Genomic DNA, 18681 nt, shown 5'->3' on the forward strand with positions numbered 1-18681 from the left:
AAAAAGATCTTTTAAAGGTACAAAATACTTCTAAACCAAGAGTGTGTGAAGACCCAAAGTCATCCAGGTCATGGTAAAATGGTAACTGGAGTAGCCAGAAGAGGCGTCTAGGACTGCAGCTCTGCATCCTGGGCTGTCCTGGGTTTGGTTCATCCCAGAGGCTTCTTCAGTTCTAACTGACTGGTCGGGAGTCCCGGGTATTTAACATCTGTGGGGGTATATTCACAGATGGCCTCATGTGACAACTCCAACAAATACACCTGCTTTCAGGTGACTCCAACGACTCTGACAACTGCCATTACACAGCCAGGAGCACTAACGACCCAGGTCATATGAATGACCTTGAAAATGACCCCACAGAGGTTAAATACCTGAGATTCCCCACCAGTCATTTACAACTGAAGAAGCCTCTTGGACGAGAGGTAAAATGTTCAAGTTTCTACAACCAAGTGCCCTTGATTCAGCCCCCCTTGGATAATCTAAGAGAAGAGAGTCCTCATCCAAGCCTTTGCTGCTGTAAAAATCAAACATGAAATACTTCTATTAAAGCCAAAGGTAAATCACACATTTGTGTAGTTTGTTCAACAGCCACGAACTCGCTCAGTCAAAACAGGACAGAGGCCGAGAGGAGTCCGAGTCAAAACAAGACTGAGACTTTAAGGTGAGTCTGAGTGAAAACACAGAGACCGACAGGTTTGAGAGCGAGACGAGTCTGAGTCAAACCACGAAGACCAGGACAACTCACTTTCAGCACAGGATTGAATCCGAGTCACAACACCAGCAAGGCTGATTCAGGTCTGACTCTAAACATCCATGAGACAGATCAAGGAGACTCGACTGGAGACCAAGACAGATCTCATTCAACAGCCGTGACTTGATTCAATAAGATCTGAACTTTGACATCATGTTTAAAAATCAGGCGTCGAGCCGCTGCATCATGCTGTTTGTTAAATTTTGTCTGTCAAATCCTTGACCATGTGTTGCTGGACAAACCTGTCCTGTGTTGTCTTGAAATGCTGGACACCTGAAAAAGACCTGGGAGCTGTGAAACAAGGCTGGACTGACCTTTGAACCACTTCCTGCCTCTGTGTTTCCTTCAGGATGGAGAGGATTAAATCTCGACAGCAGAAGTTCCGCAGAGGAAAGGAGAAAATGTTGAGTTTGACCCAAGACAGCTTCCATACTGACGGTCTGTAAACAAATAGCGGTTGCCATGGTAACAGTGTGAAATACCCATAATCGGAGTGAATTGATTTTGTTTATTGTCATGTTTTGATTTGATTTGTAGGTCAAGAAAACAAGAAGGGGCAGCGGCAGAAGGAGTGGTGGAAACCGTGGGTAAACCATGCCTCCAGTGAGTCACATGACCTCTGACATTAATGTCAACATTCCTCAGTGTTCTCAATGGAATCTGTACAACACTCTGTTCAACGTGCACCTTAACTTGATTTCTGTTTGCACTGGACATTAAACTCTGGACATCTCACTTAAACTCATTTAAACACTTGACATTTAAACTTGCTTTCTGTTGCACTGGACATTTTTACTTTTACTTCTGTTTGGACATTTTTACCTTCAATTCTGTTTGCACTGGACATCTTTAATTTTAATTCTGTTTGCACTGGACATCTTTAATTTTATTTAAAGTACTGGACATGTGGACATTTTTACATTTTTTTTACCTTTAACTTTTAACTCCTTGCTTGATGTGCTTTTAGATTATTTATTGCATGCCTTTTACTTAAAATTTGTGGAATTCTTTCTATCTATCTATCTATCTATCTATCTATCTATCTATCTATCTATCTATCTATCTATCTATCTATCTATCTATCTATCATCACTCTCTCATTCAGAGCCATTTTTTCTGCACTTTTTGGTCTTTCTAAGTAACTGTCTATCCGTCCGAACTGTCTGTCTGTCTTCAGTGGTGAGGAGTGGTGACTACTACCTGTTTGAGACAGATAGTGAGGAGGAGGTGGAGGAGGAAAAGAAGGAGGAAGAGGAGAAGAAGGAGGAGGAGCTACCTGAGAAATCAGCCTTCCAGGTGAGTCTCCAGAAACTCCTCACAACCATAAAGACCTGTAACCTGTGACAAGGGTTGAGGATATGAAGTGGCCTTAACCCCTTTGGGAACCAGCGTCTCAACTCCGTCTACAAACAGAGGAAACAAGTTTTGACTCGAGGTCCATTTACCAGAGTCAGCTCTTCTTTGTATACCTCCACTCACTTAAAGCACCCTAGTGACCGTTTAAGAAAGATGATGTTTGATTAACATTTAGTTTCGAGACTGTTTACTGTAAATTAAGATATTGCTCTGAAGACCACGCTGGCAGCCCCAACAACCCTGTATGCAGCCTGAGAGCCAAAAACTTGTAGCTGGTTAATCCTGTTAATCTGATCACACAGTGAAACCCAAAGACGTCTGAGAGAGACTTCAGTCAGAGAAGCAAACCTGAAACAATGGAAGGACAAACACAGGATTCTGTCAAGTGGAGGCTGGAGGACAGATGAAGTAAAAATACTGTTCCACCAGAGTCTCCAGAAGAGATTCAGTTCTCCCTGAGTGGATTCTTTACGTCTGAGGAGCTCTGCTGGTTTCTAGATATTCCCATAAATAGACGTTTTGATGACGGTGAACAAAAGACACCTGTACCACACACCTGACGTGTCTTCCAGAAAGAAGAGGTCGAGACTCATGTAGACCTGTGAGACTGAATAGAATCGCCAAAGTTCAGATCAAAGGACAAAATTGTCATTTTTACCTTTGGACTCAACTCAACAAAATAATGTTTTCTGTCTGTTTGTCAGTTTGTTTATCACGCCTGGATAACAGACTCCAGAACAGCCATGAGAGCTCGAAGCAACCAAAAGAAACAGTGGAAGAACTCCACTGAACGAAGGAGCAGGAAAGAGACCAAGAGAGGAGGTGAGGAGGGGAAGAGATTATGTTTAGGAGAAGGAGAACAGAGGAGGTGCTGTCCTCATGTAGACAAATGTGTTTTCTGTCTTCCTCGATTATGTTTACTGATGCAGTCAACGATGCTGTGTTGTGCTCCTCTCACAGCGCTCCCTCATGGAACCCTCCTCCAGCAGGAGTTGGCAGGGTGTTCAGGTCGAGATCACTCCTTAAAGTTTTGTAGATCACAAACTCAGCAGACAGGATGGATCTGCTTGACATTTCTGAATGAAAGTGCTTAAAAATGGAAATCTTTATTAGTCTTAATGATAATCTCTACAGTTTGTATCTTTGTTATTACAATGTTCTGTGTGGGTTTAATGACGAGGCACCACCACACTGATGGAGGCTTGTTTACAGTTACAATTACAATTAGTCATTAGCGATGTACATGTGAATTGACACACCGATGGCGCAGCACTGGGGGCAGTTTTGGGATTCAGTATCTTGCCCAAGGATACTTTCAGTATGTGGTTTATCCGTAAACTATAAAAGCAATAAGGAGCAGAATGGGAAGACCTAAAGACCTGAGAGGCTGAACGCTCTGTACACCATCCAAAAGAACTGAAGGAGCTTTTCAGTTGAGAGGTGAAACATCTTCACAAATCTACAGCCAGTCCATCTTCCTTTGACTCCAGATGTCCTTGATGAATTTAGTATTTCATTAGATCGTTTCAAATGTTACTTACCCATCATACAAACATCAGTTTTTCTTCTGTGTAATGACAGGAAGTCACTCGAACAGTGTTTATGTTATCTAGACAAAGGAAATGTCAAGTTGTGTGTCATCTGCATATCAGTGTCACCTGAACCAATCAGCTAACTGTGACTCCTCTACCTGTTCAGCAGCTGGAGTTATAGAAGTGACAGAGGAGCCGGAGGAAGACAGACAGGAGGAGGAGGACGAGGACGAGGATGAGGAGGAGGACGAGGAGGAGGGCCCAGGTGGGGGGTCGACCACCTGGAATATGTGTGTGTGTGTTTGTGTGTGTGTGTGTGTGTGTGTGTGTGTGTGTGTGTGTGTGTGTGTGTGTGTGAAGTTTTCTTATTTCTGGAACAGAACCTGGAAGGTGTGGATTTGAGCTTTCTACTCAGTTATGATTGTAGTTATGCTCAAAAGCTGAACGTTAGACATAAGTGGGTTCAGGAAGGGGTATGACTGGATCCAGATTTGATCAGCAGATTCTAAGAAGGTCCCAGATTTGCTAAAATTCCATCAAACCAAAGAATTTGCAGATAAAATGAAAGTCAGCTTCTAACCTTGACAGTCACTTTGAAGATGTGTTTGTGAACGATGAAGATGACGATCTTCACCCGCTGTGTCTTTTAGACACAGTGCTGCGTCGGATCTCGAACACATTGAGATTCTGCTGGGTTCTGCTGTCGGCTCTGCTGGACTCTCTGACTGGCTGGCTCAGCGGTCTGTGTCAGGAACACATCGACATCTCCACCGTCCTCCGTATCGAACGCTGCATGCTAATGCAACAGGCCAAGCAGGTAAAGACTCAGGACTACGGTCTGCTACAGCAGGTGCACATGTTGAAACTTCAACAAAGATGGCTACCATGGCTGAAACAGTTGTGCTGATTTAGTTTTTGTTTGTTTGTTAAGGGAAATGTTCCCACCAGAGAGGCAATCCATTTTTACTACCAAGAACAGATGATGAAAAGCTCTAGAGAGACAAGTCTGGACTACAGCACCCATGAGACAGAGATGCAGACCTCAGCAAACAGAGGAAAGGAAGAAGGAGAAGAAGAAGTGAATTCTGATATGGAAGAAGAAGAGGCAGGAGGTCAGGCAACAGAAGAGACACCAGAAACTAAACCAGGAGGAGATTATCCAGATAAATCAGAACCAGGAGCAGAGCCAATATCGGAAGGACAGCCACTTGAACCAAGACCAGAACTATTATCAGGAGTAGATGGTCTTGATGAAACAGAACCACGAGCAGGATCAGGAGGTGTAGTTGAGCCAGTTTCAGCAGAAACCTCACAAGCTCCAACCTCAGCAGTGGAAATTAAAAGTGAAGATTACCCAGAATGCTTGGTGGCTAAAACCAGCCAAAGACAGCGACCCAAACTGTCCAGGATGGAGAGAGTTAAGTCTTCGTCCTCTATGTCACTCTCAGAGAATGAAAGGATCAGCTGGGCTCACAGGTTGGTCCTCCTGAAATAACAACAAGAATGAATCCATTCCCAAGACAGAGAGACAGACAAACAGACAGACAGACAGAGACAGACTGAATTAGACACAGACAGACAGACAGACAGACAGACAGACAGAGAGACAGATGGACAGAATCAGACAGGGAGAGGGAGTCTTTCTCTTTGAAAGGTCTGACTTAGCATTGAATGTGTTAAAAGGATCAAAGGATAGCTCTTCCCAGCTCACTGCTGCTTTTATCAGTTTGTTGGTCCAAGAGATTAGCGTATCATCAGCTGGACGTCAATGGTATTAAGTACTTTTCTCTATGTGTTCAAACAGTGGTGAAGAATTAAACCACCAACTTCCTGTTGACATACAGCCAACTCACACCTTCACCAGCGCCTCCTCCCTCGCTTCCCCCTCCTCTCTCCTCCTCCCACCCTCCTACAGCCTCGTCCTGGGCCTCGACCTGCAAGAGGAGGTGGGGGAACAAAGGCGGAGGAGGGAGGTGGCATCAGGATACAGGCAGCTCCTGCTTCAGACTCCAGGGGAGAGGAGTGACTTTCTGACTGACTCTGCCTTCACTTCCTGTCCACTGGTGTCTCAGACACAGGAGCTGACAGCCAGTGAACTGCTGAGGAACAGGTAAGTCATAGGTGAGCCACAGCGATCATTCACCTGGAAAGTGCTGGTGATTCAAACTCCGTGTTTTAGGACTTTCTATAACGAGGAGCTGGAATCATCGGACCGTTTCTACAGCAACCAACACCAGCTGCTCCAGCTGTGCTACGCCATCTACAACATCCTGGCAGCCAGGTAAACTCTGCACCACAGGTAACTCCACAAATTCCTCTCAGCTACGATACTCAAATGGTCCCTGTCTCAGGTCGGAGACGGTGTGTTACCTGGTCATCGTGTTGAACCACATGGTGTCTGCCAGCTGTCTGACATTGGTGCTTCCTATTTTGGTGTTTCTCTGGGCGACGCTGTCTGTCCCTCGGCCCAGTAAGACCTTCTGGATGACAGCTATCATCTACACAGAGGTGCACACCACTCTGCTGCTGATACTGAACTTTATTATTCATAAGTCAACAGGCAATGCATTCAGTCTACCTGTCTGTCTACCTGTGTCCTCAGGCCACCATAGTCATCAAGTATTTCTTCCAGTTTGGCTTCTTTCCATTCAACCAGAAGCTGGAGGTGGACCGCTCCAAACCGTTCCACCCCCCAAACATCCTAGGGGTGGAGAAGAAGGAAGGCTACGTCCTGTATGACCTACTGCAGCTGCTTGCTTTGTTCTACCACCGAGCAATACTCAAGGTAAGAAACAACTATAAACTATAGCATTAACAAACCATACTTGTCATGTTTAAGATAATTCATGACCAAAGAGTAAAACTCTCAAAGACTCGAAGACGACGTGAAAGTTCAACCAGAAGTGCACTTTATTATGTAATTTGTTACTGGTGTAAATCCCGAGTGGTGGAGTGGGGCAGACTGGACGGTGAACTGGAGATCTGAGACGATTAGGAGTCCCAAAAGGAAGACTGGGATTAGTCAGGTAAAAAAAAAAAACAACACAAGAAAATTGAAAATAACTGGGAGAATCAGCCAAAAAGAAGAGTGAAGGACCGGGCTTAATATAGTGCTGGCTACAGGTGTAATCACTGAGGGGATTGTCATTGAGTGTGCAGGTAAGTAGGTGGGACGATGAAACTGTGCCATGCCCTACCTGAAACAGACAAACCCATAGACACAAAGAGAGAGACAAACAGGGCACATGAGGAATGAGGGATGAATCCTGCTAGACCCTTACAATACTCATGGGTAGAAAACACTAAATTTATAGTATCACAGAGGCATAGTCAAGGTAAAAAACAATGAACTGTACCATCACCAAGCCGAACTGACTGTAAAAACACTAAACCATAGCATCACTGAACCAAACTCAAGAGAAAGCACTGCATTTTTCTATGACTCTTCTTTCTCCGATGCAGTGCCATGGACTGTGGGACCAGACTGTTACCATGGAGACCGACACACACTGTCACCACGACAAACAGGCTGACACCACCATCGATCCCGCTGATCCCTCCAACACGCTGCGGCGACGAGGCAGGAGACAGACTCGCTCCAGCTCCACCCAGCTGCGCTCTCCAGCAGGTAGAATCTAACACACCTGAACACAGCAGTTCTAAAAGGTTTCTGTCGTGCTCCACAGTGAACACCCCGACCTCATCAGCCATCGCAGCCGCTTCTCTGAGACTAGTGTTACTTGGTTTGGGCAGCAGAAAGGCAGGGTTTGTTTTGAGAGGAAAGATGATGATTGGGGCTTCGACCAGTGACAGGTCCTGGTCCAGGTCCAGCTCACCAGACCATGAGGTGAAGAGGTGCTCGTGGAGGAGTTGGCTGTGACGGTGTGAAGGGCAGTGAACGACATGAGCCTGGTTAGCCTGGGAATGCAGACATCAAGGCATCAGTCATATGGAAGTTGTTGATTTTGTCTGAACTGGGTTTTCAAAAACAATAGATAACAGCCAGAGAACATTTCAGGAGCGCGCAGGAGGAGCTGGAGATCAGGAATGAGGGAATTTTCCAGCAGTGGAAAATGGATCGACTGTTGGAATATGACAGAAACTAATGCTTTATTGTTTCAGTGCTGTTGATGTTTTCCTTGTCTGTATTTTCAGAAAGTTTGAGCTCTAGAGCTCAGCAGCCCAGCAGGTTCGATCTGCTGCTGGAGAAGCTCAGAGAACTTTCCATCAGAGCCAAGATGTACTCTGTTAGCAGGTATGCTAACACTAAAGCTAACCACTGTCCAACGACATTCTTTTAGTGTTTGTTGCCCAAATATAGTTGACCATTTGAAACACACAGTTTATCACTCAACACAGTTTATACTTGATGGATTAGATATAACATAAAATGCAAGAATAACATGATAATAAGTTTAAAAAAAAAAAAAAAGAATAACATGATAATGAGAAAAAGGAAGGTAATAATATATCTGAACTGTTTTTTTTCTGATATGACCACGATTGTTGCCCTTTATGAACTGTCTACTGAATAAGACGAGAGAATCACGAAGTGATCAACTGCTGCTGAAGCACTGATTATCCAGCAGATAGATAGAAGATGAGTGAAGCCACAAAAACAAAGGCCCTTGTCTTTATTGGTCTCCCTCCTCCCCTTCCTCTTCTTCTTTTTGTTATTATTATTTATTTGTATTTAAGTTTCTGTTTCATGTTGTCATTAGTGTTAATGAGTTGAAGCTCTCTCTCTCTCTCTCTCTCTCTCTCTCTCTCTCTGTTAGATGTATGTCTCTCTACCGTCCGGTCCTCCAGTTCTTCAAAGCTCTCGTTCAACCAGAATACAGCGCCGTCACAGATGTTTACGTTCTCATGTTCCTTGCCGACACCGTCGACTTCATCATCATCGTCTTCGGCTTCTGGGCTTTTGGAGTAAAGTTTGATTTGCTAACTGCATCACATCAGGCTTCACTTGCTCAAACATTATTGATCTCAGTGGACTCTGATTCTTCTTCATGTCATTTTATTCTGTTTTATCTTATTTGAATTCCCCAGAAACACTCTGCGGCTGCTGACATAACTTCCTCCCTCTCAGAAGACCAAGTTCCTGAAGCTTTCTTGGTGATGGTTCTCATCCAGTTTGGTGCGTCTACCTGCCTGCCTGCCTGCCTGTCTGTCTGTCTGTCTGTCTGTCTGTTTGTCTGTTTACCTGTCTCACTGTGCACCTGTCTGTCTGCAGGTACCATGGTGATAGACAGAGCTTTATATTTGAGGAAGACAGTTTTGGGCAAGTTGGTCTTTCAGGTGATTTTGGTGTTTGGGATTCACTTCTGGATGTTCTTCATCCTGCCAACGGTCACTGAGAGGTAACCCACCTTTGCTTCCTTATTAACATAATGAAGTTGTATCGTAACTGTTTGACTCAGAAATAACAAGAACTCATCTGGTTACATTTATCTTGTGATGCAGGGACTCCCATTGGTCAGTACACAGCAGTTAGCAGCAGCATTTAGTGCTACAATAGCAGCAGTTATCAACAGCAGAAGGTGTTAGCAGCAGCATTAGCACTAAGCTGCAGACGTTTGAAGGAAGATAATAAGTAAAGTCAGGCTAAGTTAAGATACGTAACATGAGACACTTAGCAGACAAAGTGTCATTTTGTGCTAATTATCACCATAGTTACCATTAAAAGTAAGACAGATTTCATTCTTCCTGACAAGTGGCGATAATGAACAGGTCATCTCAAGTACTGATAAACTACTGATAAGCTGCTGCGGTTACAAATCAATGCGTTGCTGCTGTTGGTGTGATGATGGCCACTGCTGGAAATAACATCTGATTTCTATCTGTCTCTCTCACCTGTCCGTCTGTCTCCAGGCGTTTCAATCAGAACCTGGTGGCTCAGCTCTGGTATTTTGTCAAATGTGTTTACTTCGGTCTGTCAGCCTATCAGATTCGGTCTGGTTACCCGACACGAGTTCTGGGAAACTTCCTGACGAAGAGTTATAACTACCTCAATCTCTTCCTGTTCCAGGGGTGAGTCACCGTCAGAGTCCAATAGAGACCAAAACAGTCCCACTGCCCAACTGGTAGCCTAGCTTAGCATAAAGACTGGAAACAGAGGGAAACTGTTTGTCACAGGAGTTAGTAACAGCTCTGCACCAGACTCTGTTCAAAAAATGAACTTTTTAACAACATAATATTCCCAGACACTGCTTTAACTGCCTGACTGTTGACATTTGTTGCCTCTGACTGACTGACTGTCTGTTATTTCCTGTCTGTCTGTTCTCACTTGTCTGTCTGTTTACCTGTCTGTCTGCCTCTAGTTTCCGTCTGGTTCCCTTCCTTACAGAGCTGAGGGCAGTAATGGACTGGGTGTGGACAGACACCACTCTGTCTCTTTCCTCTTGGATCTGTGTGGAGGACGTTTATGCCCACTGCTTCGTCTTGAAGTGTTGGAGAGAGTCTGAGAAGGTATGTCTCTGTGTGTGTACATGTATTTGTATGAGTATTTGTTAATTTCGTTTGTATAGTCAGGGGTGCACGTCACTTTTACGCAGCACATGAATGGGTCTGGATTACAGAATGGACAGTGTTACAACAGGGATCACTTTGGGTGGACATTGTAAAGACTTTGCACTGTGAAGATGTTGCACTCCAGCAGATGGACGTAATGCTGCTAAAACCCAGCAGAAGAAGAAGAAGGCAGCAATTCGACACTCACTCTTTTAGCCGGGTGGTGAGAGGCAGAACAGAACAGACGTAGACATGACGTGATCAACACTGCCCAAAGATGATCACAGCACTGTTGGTATGAGCAGCAAATTTGATATAATACTGCTGTGACGGTCAGCAGTCCTCCACAGAAGAGACAAATTCAGCAAAGTCTTCACGCCGTGCTTCCCGTCTGCGTTCAGCACACTGACCAGCAAACACTGGTGGACTGCAAACTCACACAACCCCCCAAATCCCCAAAACTCTCCATGTAACAGTCATGAAAAAGATGAAAATGAAAAGATAGGAAAACACTCGCAGTCACTCCGCAGCTTGTGGGAAACAGAAAACAAAACCCAAAGTTGTCCAAGGTTTATAGTTGGTGACAAGGTGATGAAGGACGAGCACGAGCTGAAGGTGATAAAACATGAGTTAAAGACCAGGCATGATGGGAGAAGGCCCTGCAGCCACTGACCGCTCTGCTAATATTTCTGTATGTGTGTGTATTTGTACACAGAGGTACCCTCAGCCTTGCAGTCAGAAATGTGTATATATACTTATATTAATGTATTTGGGTTTGTTTTGTGTGTATTTGTACACAGAGGTACCCTCAGCCTCGGGGTCAAAAGAAGAAGCGGGTGGTGAAGTATGGGATGGGCGGTCTGATTGTTCTGCTGCTCATCTGTATCGTCTGGTTTCCACTGCTCTTCATGTCGCTCATCAAATCTGTAGCCGGAGTCGTCAACCGACCACTGGACGTCTCTCTGACAATCACACTGGGAGGCTTCCAGGTAACCTCACCTATTGAGCTGGACATAGTACAGTGAGACCTCTAGTCTTAGTAGTATTGTCACTGATAAGGTATTTATGTTTACAGTAGTAATCGTAGTAGTAGTTCAGTATTAGTAGTATAACTTTGTTAATGGCACTGACTCAGTTGTTTTGCTGACACATGTATTAGTAACAGTAGTAGTTGTAGCAGTAGAATTAGTTGTACTCTCCATGACCTGCTCTTGTTGATGATAGTAGTTGCAGTCATAGTACAATCTTGACTCCAAACAAGACTGGACTAAAATGTAAATAAAACCAGAATCAATAATCAATAATCAAACTGTTCACTGGCAGCAGCTTCATGTGTTCATCTCCTTCATCCAGTCATGTTTTCACAAAGTGGTGAACCTCGCTCCATCCTCACTGTGATAAATATATTGCTTTTGAGCTGTTTTCAGGTCAGTTTGTGTCAGAGGATCAGATCAGCTGATCACTTCCTGTTTATTGATGTTCACACAGCATTACGTCATTGCTGGAATACAGGTTGTATTAGCAGCAGTACTAACAGTAGCTTTATTAGCATTGTGACTGATGGTGTGTTTATGTTGATGTAGTGGTAAAAAGGTTGTTGTAGTTTACTGTTATTGATCAGGTGTGGTCTTGTTTACAGCAGTAGAGTTATTAGCATTATTTTCACATTTTTACATACTCTCCAAGATATTTCTTATTTCCTGTTTCTATTTTATTTTTCTTGTTCTATTATGGGAGCAACTGCAGCTGACCCAGTTTCCTCTTGGGGATTAATAACGTTTCTGAATCCGATTCTGATTACTAACCAAGTATTGTTTTGTTGAGAATGGTGTTGATAGTAGTATTGGCAATATTAGTAGTAGTATTAGTTAGTGGTACAGCTAACCTGCTGTTGTCTGAATTAATAGCAGTTGCAATTGTATTAGCGGTGTTAGTAGTTATATGAGTCGTAGTATAACCGACCTGCTGTTACCTTTAATAATAGCAGTAGCAGTACTATTGGCAGCATTAGTACTTGTTTTAATAGTTGTATAACTGACCTAATTTAGTAAAGTCTTTAGTAATTGAAGTAGTAGAATTAGAGGAATTGGTAGTAGTAACATCAGTACTTTAACTGACCTGCTGTTACCTTTATTAATAGCAGTAGCAGTAGTATTAGCATTGTTAGTAGTAATAATAGTAGTTCTATGACTGATGTGTTGTTGTTGACAGCCAATCTTCACAATGAGTGCACAGCAGAATCAGCTGAAGGATCTGACTGAGGAAGACTTCATCTCCTTCACCAGCTCCTACAGCTACACACCTGTAAGTTCTCTGCAGTACTGCTACACATACTGATTGCAGTACTGGCTCTACAGCTTGTAGTTTTCTTCCAGTAACTCTGTGGCCTGTTTCCCAGAGTGCCTTGCAGTTCCTAGAGGCATACGGACATGAGGATGTGACAGTGGCAGAGCTGCAGGGCAGCAGTAACTCTCTGTGGACCATCAGTCCTCCCAGTAGGCAGTACTTGAGCCAGGTGCTCAACCTGGACCACTTCCCCCTGACTGTGTCCTGGACAGTTCAAAGGTCAGCTTCACTCCACTGATCAATAATCAATGATCAGTGTTTATTAATACTGCCCCTTGACTGTGTTCTGGACTGTTCTGGTTATGCGACTGTTAAAAAAATCAATAAAGGTTTACTTGGAGTGGCAGTGCTTTAAGTGGCAGCAGTGATACATCTCCTACCTCAAGGGTAGTAGTTGTAGTAGAACAATTAGTAGTTGAGGTAGTAGCAGTGTCAGTAGTGGTAGAAGTTGTTGTAGCAGTATTAGTAGTAGTAGTAGAAGAAGTAGTAGCATTGTCAGGAGTAGTAGAAGTTGCTATAGCAGTACTAGTATTAGTAATAGAGGTAGTAGCAATGTAGTAGTAGTAGAAGTTGCTGTAGCAGTAGTAGTACATCCCACCACCATAACAAACATAACCTGAAAACAGTTCTTTTTTTTTTAACACAGGAACTTAAGTCTGGGGGCGAAGGTGGAGCTTGCCTCAGGTAAACATGTGACCTACCTGGACGATCAGACTCGTCTGGACCTGATCCTGCTGCTGAACGGAACCAGGGCACTTCCTGTGTGAGTACTGGGAGTGGGATTATGTATGGGCAGAGAGGTGGGAGTCTGCCTGGAGGTGGGACTCTAAGCAAAATACTGTCATCCAGTTATTAGCCAACATGCTACAGGAAAACTGATTAGCACTGGGGCGGCTGTGGCTCAGGAGGTAGAGCAGTCGTCCACCAATCAGGAGGTCGGTGGTTCGATCTCTGGCCTGGGCAGTTCACATGCTGAAGTATCCTTGGGCAAGATACTGAACCCCAAAAACTGCCCTCGATGCTGCACCATCGGGGTGTGATTTAATCTGTACTTCGCTTTGGATCAAAGCATCTGCAATTGACTGGTTGTAATTGTAATTGTAATGTTAGCATGCTATGACAGGTATACTTTTGTCACTACACAATTTTTGTTATAATGAATAATGATTTTCACAAGTTACTAAAAGATACAAATACTGTATGTGGGCCACTGCTTCTGTTCTGTTCAACACTTCCTGTAGCAGCAGGAAGTGACCTTTGTCTCCTTATAGCTCTTGATGAATAAAATGTAAAGATGTTTGTGTAATGGAACTTTATGTCTCTGTGTTTGTTTTCAGGCTGATACAAGACGTGTTTCCTTGTTTCATTCGAGCTCCCAGCGATTCCAACGCTAAACCAATTGAACAGCTTTACAGAGGTGTTAATTCTTACATGGTTATCATTAAATACAGTCAATACGACCACAAAACAACTAGAAAGATACACAAAATGACCACAAAGAGACTAAAAATACCCACAATGACAGTAAATATAACTTTTAGAGAAAAATTCAGTTTTTTGTCCTCTCTCCCCTCTCCTCCAATCAGACGAGCACTACAAGGACATCCTACTGGCCCTGGAGCGGTCAACCAATCAGAGCCGAGAGATCCAGGAGTGGTGGATTGTCGACCAACCGGCTGACAGTCTGGTCCCGTTGGGGGGCGGTGCTTCAATGACTGACAGGAGGGAGGCGGGGCTTCAGCTGTTTGTGTTCAGTGATAAAGTCAGTCCTCCGAGTCTGGGCTTCCTGGCTGGATACGGGTACACATTACCTTTCTAGTACTGCAATGACATGAGTATTATTACAGAAGTAACAGATATTGACACTACAATCACCTTCAATTATTGTAGTAACTGTAGTATTGTTACAGTACTCACAGTATTAACAAATGTTGACACTGCAATCACCTTGAGGTACCGCAGTACCTGTGGCATTATTACAGTACACTCACAGTAGTAATACATGTTGATACTACAGTCTTTATTGTATTTATAGAGCACTCTTCACAGACCACGTCACAAAGGCACAGGTGACAAAGGGCTTCCTGTCGACACTCACTCTGCCACAGCCACTGACTCTGGGTTGGTTGAAAGAGTCATAGTGTTGAGGACACAGTTAAACCAGCTGGCTGTGGTCATTAGTTTGCAATATAAAATCAATCAATCAATCAATCAATCAAACTTTATTTATATAGCACCTTTCATACATGAAAATGCAACACAAGGTGCTTGACAAAAGATAAAAACATAAAACAGTAGTATAATTGAAAGAAGAACACACCTATAGACCTACAAAACCACTGCACACCATGCACACACACACACTCATAAACACACACAAACACACACACACACACACACCCCAAAAGTCTGCACACAAAATGAAATCATTTCAAATGAAAGTCTTGCTGGATAGATATCTCACATTGAAGAGGAACGTTTACAGCCTATTTGTGCTGGGCGTTAGAGCCGATGCGTTCGTCCCAACCTTTAATAAATTATTAACATTTCTGTTTGGGATCGGCACGTTTCCATTGACAGACATCAGCATCATGATTAAAGGAATAACCATAACTATGTGAAACAGTGCTGGAAAGAGATGACTTCGTACGCCGCTAGGTGGAGCTAGTGAGGGACACAGAATGTCAATGGCTGTGAAGAAGAGCTCTGTTCAGGGACAGGTGCTGTGTCCAGGTGTGTGGTAGGAATGATGAGTTATGGTGGTGGAGACAACATGAATAGGTGGACTGTGGACTGAGTTGAATGCCATGTCTGTTAGAGTCTTCACCACAGATACTATATGAGTCTGGAACAACATGGATGTAAACTGCAACTTGACTGATTGGTGGAGTCAAATAACCACGAGGAGGTAATTCTCGTTCTTTTTCTACTTCTTCTTTGTCTTCTTCTTGTGTCTCTGGCCTTGCAGCATCATGGGATTGTACGCCTCAGTGGTGCTGGTCATTGGGAAGTTTGTCAGAGAGTTCTTCAGTGGGATCAGTCACTCCATCATGTTTGAGGAGCTGCCCTGTGTCGACCGCATCCTCAAACTCTGCACCGACATCTTCCTGGTATACATTTACAAACTTTATTAACACAGTAATACGTCCGCAGGCTCCAGCCTCTGATCTGTAACCCTGTTAGAAATTAATTTAATTAATTAATTAATCTGATTGGTTGGTTGTTGTGTTGGACCATTGGCTGTTTCCTGTTTCAGGTGAGAGAGACTGGAGAGCTGGAGTTGGAGGAGGAGCTTTATGCCAAGCTGATCTTCCTGTATCGATCACCAGAAACTCTGATCAAATGGACAAGGCGCTGACCTTGTCGACCTGTATAGTATTGATTAGACCTGCAGTGACCTCACAGACTGTGACAGTATCAGTCATCTCTGAAATGTGAACTGGTACCTCCAGTGTTCTTTAAATATCAGACAGGGAACCTCAGAGAATGTTCTCCAGATGTAACTTTACAGAACGAGAGGAACCATCAGTCATGGTAGTTAAAGAACTGCACTGGACCAAAAACAGGAATGTTTACAGACTTCAATTTCGAAGGTTTCAAGAAACTTGGGAGAAGAGTGGATTAACTTTCTGATGAAACTTAAACTGATCTGAGGACAAAGAGTTACACAACAGTGTTATAAGAATGTTATATAAGTATTGATTATCAATAACTGCAGAGATGTGTCATATCCTCGAAAAGCTGGAATTCTTTAATGGAGCTCATGTGAAAGTCCTAGAAAACCCAGATTTACCAAAATTCAAACCATATGATTGGACATTGATGTTACCACTCCCTCACTGACTGACAGGTGTTTTAATACAGGGACTGACAGAAGACAACAGCTAAATCTGAATTGTTAATGTCTGATAAACTCATTTTCTAGGACCTTTTCAGTGGCTTCCTGTAACGGGACTTATTTTTATTTATTTTACTTTGATGTTTACAATGCAAGCCTCAGAAATATGTTAGCTTTAATCATCTTCATGGGAGCTCTACTCTAGCTTTATGTTGGCTGTAGTTAGCTCTACTTTAGCTGTATATTAGCACTTCATTAGTTGTACATCAACTCTGTTACATTGCCGTTTCTCCCACAGGAACTGTCCCAGGGGACAGATAACCATTTGATAAGGGTGAGTGGATCAATGCCTGAAATACTGACGTTTATTGATAAATACAGATACTAGAATACTGTTACTATGAACCAATACTACATCTTGTCTAGAGCCATCCATTACTTTCATTAGTACTACATAAGCTCCATGGTAGGGCAGCGTTAGCTCTTGTAAGATCTATTTAGCTCTACATTAGCTTCAAGTCAGTTCTTTCCTAGCACTATTCTAGCTCTAGATCAACTCTGTGTCAGCTATGTCTTATTGCTAGGTCAGCTCTGTTGGGTCTGTGCTAACACTTATTAGCACTTTATTGATCCATACTAGGTCTATGTGGCTTTATGTAAGGTCTGCATAGCTGTACGTTAGCTTAATATTAGCTCAATGTAAGCTCCTTGTCAACCCAATGTTGGCTGTACATTCGATCCACATAAGCTCTCCATTAGTTATGTCTCCTTTATGTCAGCTCCATTTAGGCTCTTGTTTCATTCAGGCTCATTAAACCTCTTCTCAGATGGAAGGTGAGCAGAGCTATGCTAACTCCATGTACCAGTAAGAATGATGCAAGTGGGGCCGGTCCTGCCATCACAGGTACAGCAAGGAGGGTGAGGGAGCTGTCAGTCAAGCCCGGTATGGACATGACTTCTAATCTGAGGAAATACAGTAAGTGAAAACAGCTGTTCAAGCAGCCATGACAGTGGAAACACAAACACACACAGGATATTTTGTCCCTGTCACCCTCTAGTTACATAAAACTGGGAGTCAGTGTAACATATTTAGAAGGTGTAGAATATTTGTTAAATCGTGTTTGAAGTTTACAGTGAATCTTTTTCTGGTTGTGTCACTTTATTAGCTGACTGGTAATAATTGTAAACTCAGTATTTCCTGTGAACATTTGAAACAAACCGAATATTTGAAAATAAAATTAAACTCATCTTTACCAGACTGAGAGTGAGCCATTTGTTGGAAGGACTACTGTCTACAACTCCACAGTACTACAAATCACAGATCTGATCTGATCTATGACATTCAGAGTCTCCTTCACATCTGCCTTGTTTGGGTCAGACTGTCAGACTTCTCAGTTTGACCTGAACCAGAATTACAGGTGAAACCTCCCCTGGACCAAATATCCAAACCTTGGTCCAATGAAGGTGGTGTTGCCTCAGACTAATGTTTCCAAGATGGCGTCGCGGATGGCTGCCTCGGTGTGTTGATGCGTGTTGTTTTGTTTTGTGTTTTAACTCTGTTTTTGCGACGGTACCCAGAGCTCTTTCACCTGAAAGGAGCTCATAAACATCAGGGTGACAACACCAGAGGATTTGTTTCCTAATTTTCTGCTTTCTGCGTGAAGCTGGGGAAACACGTCTCCGACTCAAAGACCATCAGCACCGGATCCGCTTCCTGGGAACTGTCATCTCCCAGGACCTCAAGTAGGAACCAAACATCAGCTCCCTCATCAAGAAAGCATAGCAGAGGATGTTCTTCCTACGGCAGCTGAAGAAATTCAGCCTGCCAAAGACAATGATAGTGCACTTCTACACAGCCATCATTGAGTCCATCCTCACCTCCTGCATCACCATCTGGTACGCTGCTGCCACCGCCAAGGACAAGGGCAGACTGCAGCGTGTCATTCAGTCTGCAGAGAAGGTGATTGGCTGCAATCTCCCATCTCTCCAGGACCTGTACGCCTCCAGGACCCTGAGGCGTGCAGGCTGATCCCTCCCACCCCGGACACAAACTCTTCAAGATACTCCCCTCATGCAGGAGACTGCGGTCCATCAGGACCAAAACCTCAAGCCACAAGAGCAGTTTTTTCCCGTCAGCTGTCAGCCTTATCAACAAGGCCTGGAACCCCCCCGACACACTTCACCTCTGCCTCAACTTGTCACATTGACATAGATACAACTCTATGCGTTACATTAATGCTCAGCTTGGACTTCCTTGTTTACTATATCACTGCCAGCTGTACTGCTCTTTTTTTCTGAAAAACAGACTGTTTATATATATTTATATTGTTATATTTTTTACTTTTTAA

General features: G+C 43.5%; 1 protein-coding gene across 3 annotated transcripts in view; it reads left to right on the top strand.

Moving 5' to 3' along the window:
- LOC143339971 (piezo-type mechanosensitive ion channel component 2-like) overlaps nucleotides 1–17729 on the top strand; it is a 44726-nt gene extending 26997 nt beyond the window's left edge. The window contains exons 30-56 of one of the 3 annotated variants that reach the window (XM_076761537.1): nucleotides 1101–1189; nucleotides 1289–1354; nucleotides 1929–2047; nucleotides 2812–2929; nucleotides 3806–3904; nucleotides 4290–4456; nucleotides 4571–5115; nucleotides 5444–5749; nucleotides 5819–5920; nucleotides 5991–6147; nucleotides 6242–6424; nucleotides 7102–7267; nucleotides 7795–7894; nucleotides 8418–8565; nucleotides 8689–8776; nucleotides 8873–8999; nucleotides 9511–9669; nucleotides 9960–10107; nucleotides 10950–11138; nucleotides 11638–11661; nucleotides 12361–12453; nucleotides 12548–12714; nucleotides 13142–13258; nucleotides 13833–13912; nucleotides 14082–14295; nucleotides 15464–15605; nucleotides 15752–17729. In XM_076761537.1, the coding sequence (XP_076617652.1) occupies nucleotides 1101–1189; nucleotides 1289–1354; nucleotides 1929–2047; nucleotides 2812–2929; nucleotides 3806–3904; nucleotides 4290–4456; nucleotides 4571–5115; nucleotides 5444–5749; nucleotides 5819–5920; nucleotides 5991–6147; nucleotides 6242–6424; nucleotides 7102–7267; nucleotides 7795–7894; nucleotides 8418–8565; nucleotides 8689–8776; nucleotides 8873–8999; nucleotides 9511–9669; nucleotides 9960–10107; nucleotides 10950–11138; nucleotides 11638–11661; nucleotides 12361–12453; nucleotides 12548–12714; nucleotides 13142–13258; nucleotides 13833–13912; nucleotides 14082–14295; nucleotides 15464–15605; nucleotides 15752–15853 (4015 nt within the window). In that variant the 3' untranslated portion in view covers nucleotides 15854–17729. The remainder of the gene's footprint in view (nucleotides 1–1100; nucleotides 1190–1288; nucleotides 1355–1928; nucleotides 2048–2811; nucleotides 2930–3805; nucleotides 3905–4289; nucleotides 4457–4570; nucleotides 5116–5443; nucleotides 5750–5818; nucleotides 5921–5990; nucleotides 6148–6241; nucleotides 6425–7101; nucleotides 7268–7794; nucleotides 7895–8417; nucleotides 8566–8688; nucleotides 8777–8872; nucleotides 9000–9510; nucleotides 9670–9959; nucleotides 10108–10949; nucleotides 11139–11637; nucleotides 11662–12360; nucleotides 12454–12547; nucleotides 12715–13141; nucleotides 13259–13832; nucleotides 13913–14081; nucleotides 14296–15463; nucleotides 15606–15751) is intronic. The other 2 variants (XM_076761538.1, XM_076761539.1) reach the window with 2 other exon arrangements.
- The last annotated feature ends 952 nt before the right edge of the window (nucleotides 17730–18681 follow it).

The sequence above is a fragment of the Chaetodon auriga genome, chromosome 21 (assembly GCF_051107435.1).
Source record: "Chaetodon auriga isolate fChaAug3 chromosome 21, fChaAug3.hap1, whole genome shotgun sequence".
Classification (NCBI taxonomy): domain Eukaryota; kingdom Metazoa; phylum Chordata; class Actinopteri; order Chaetodontiformes; family Chaetodontidae; genus Chaetodon; species Chaetodon auriga.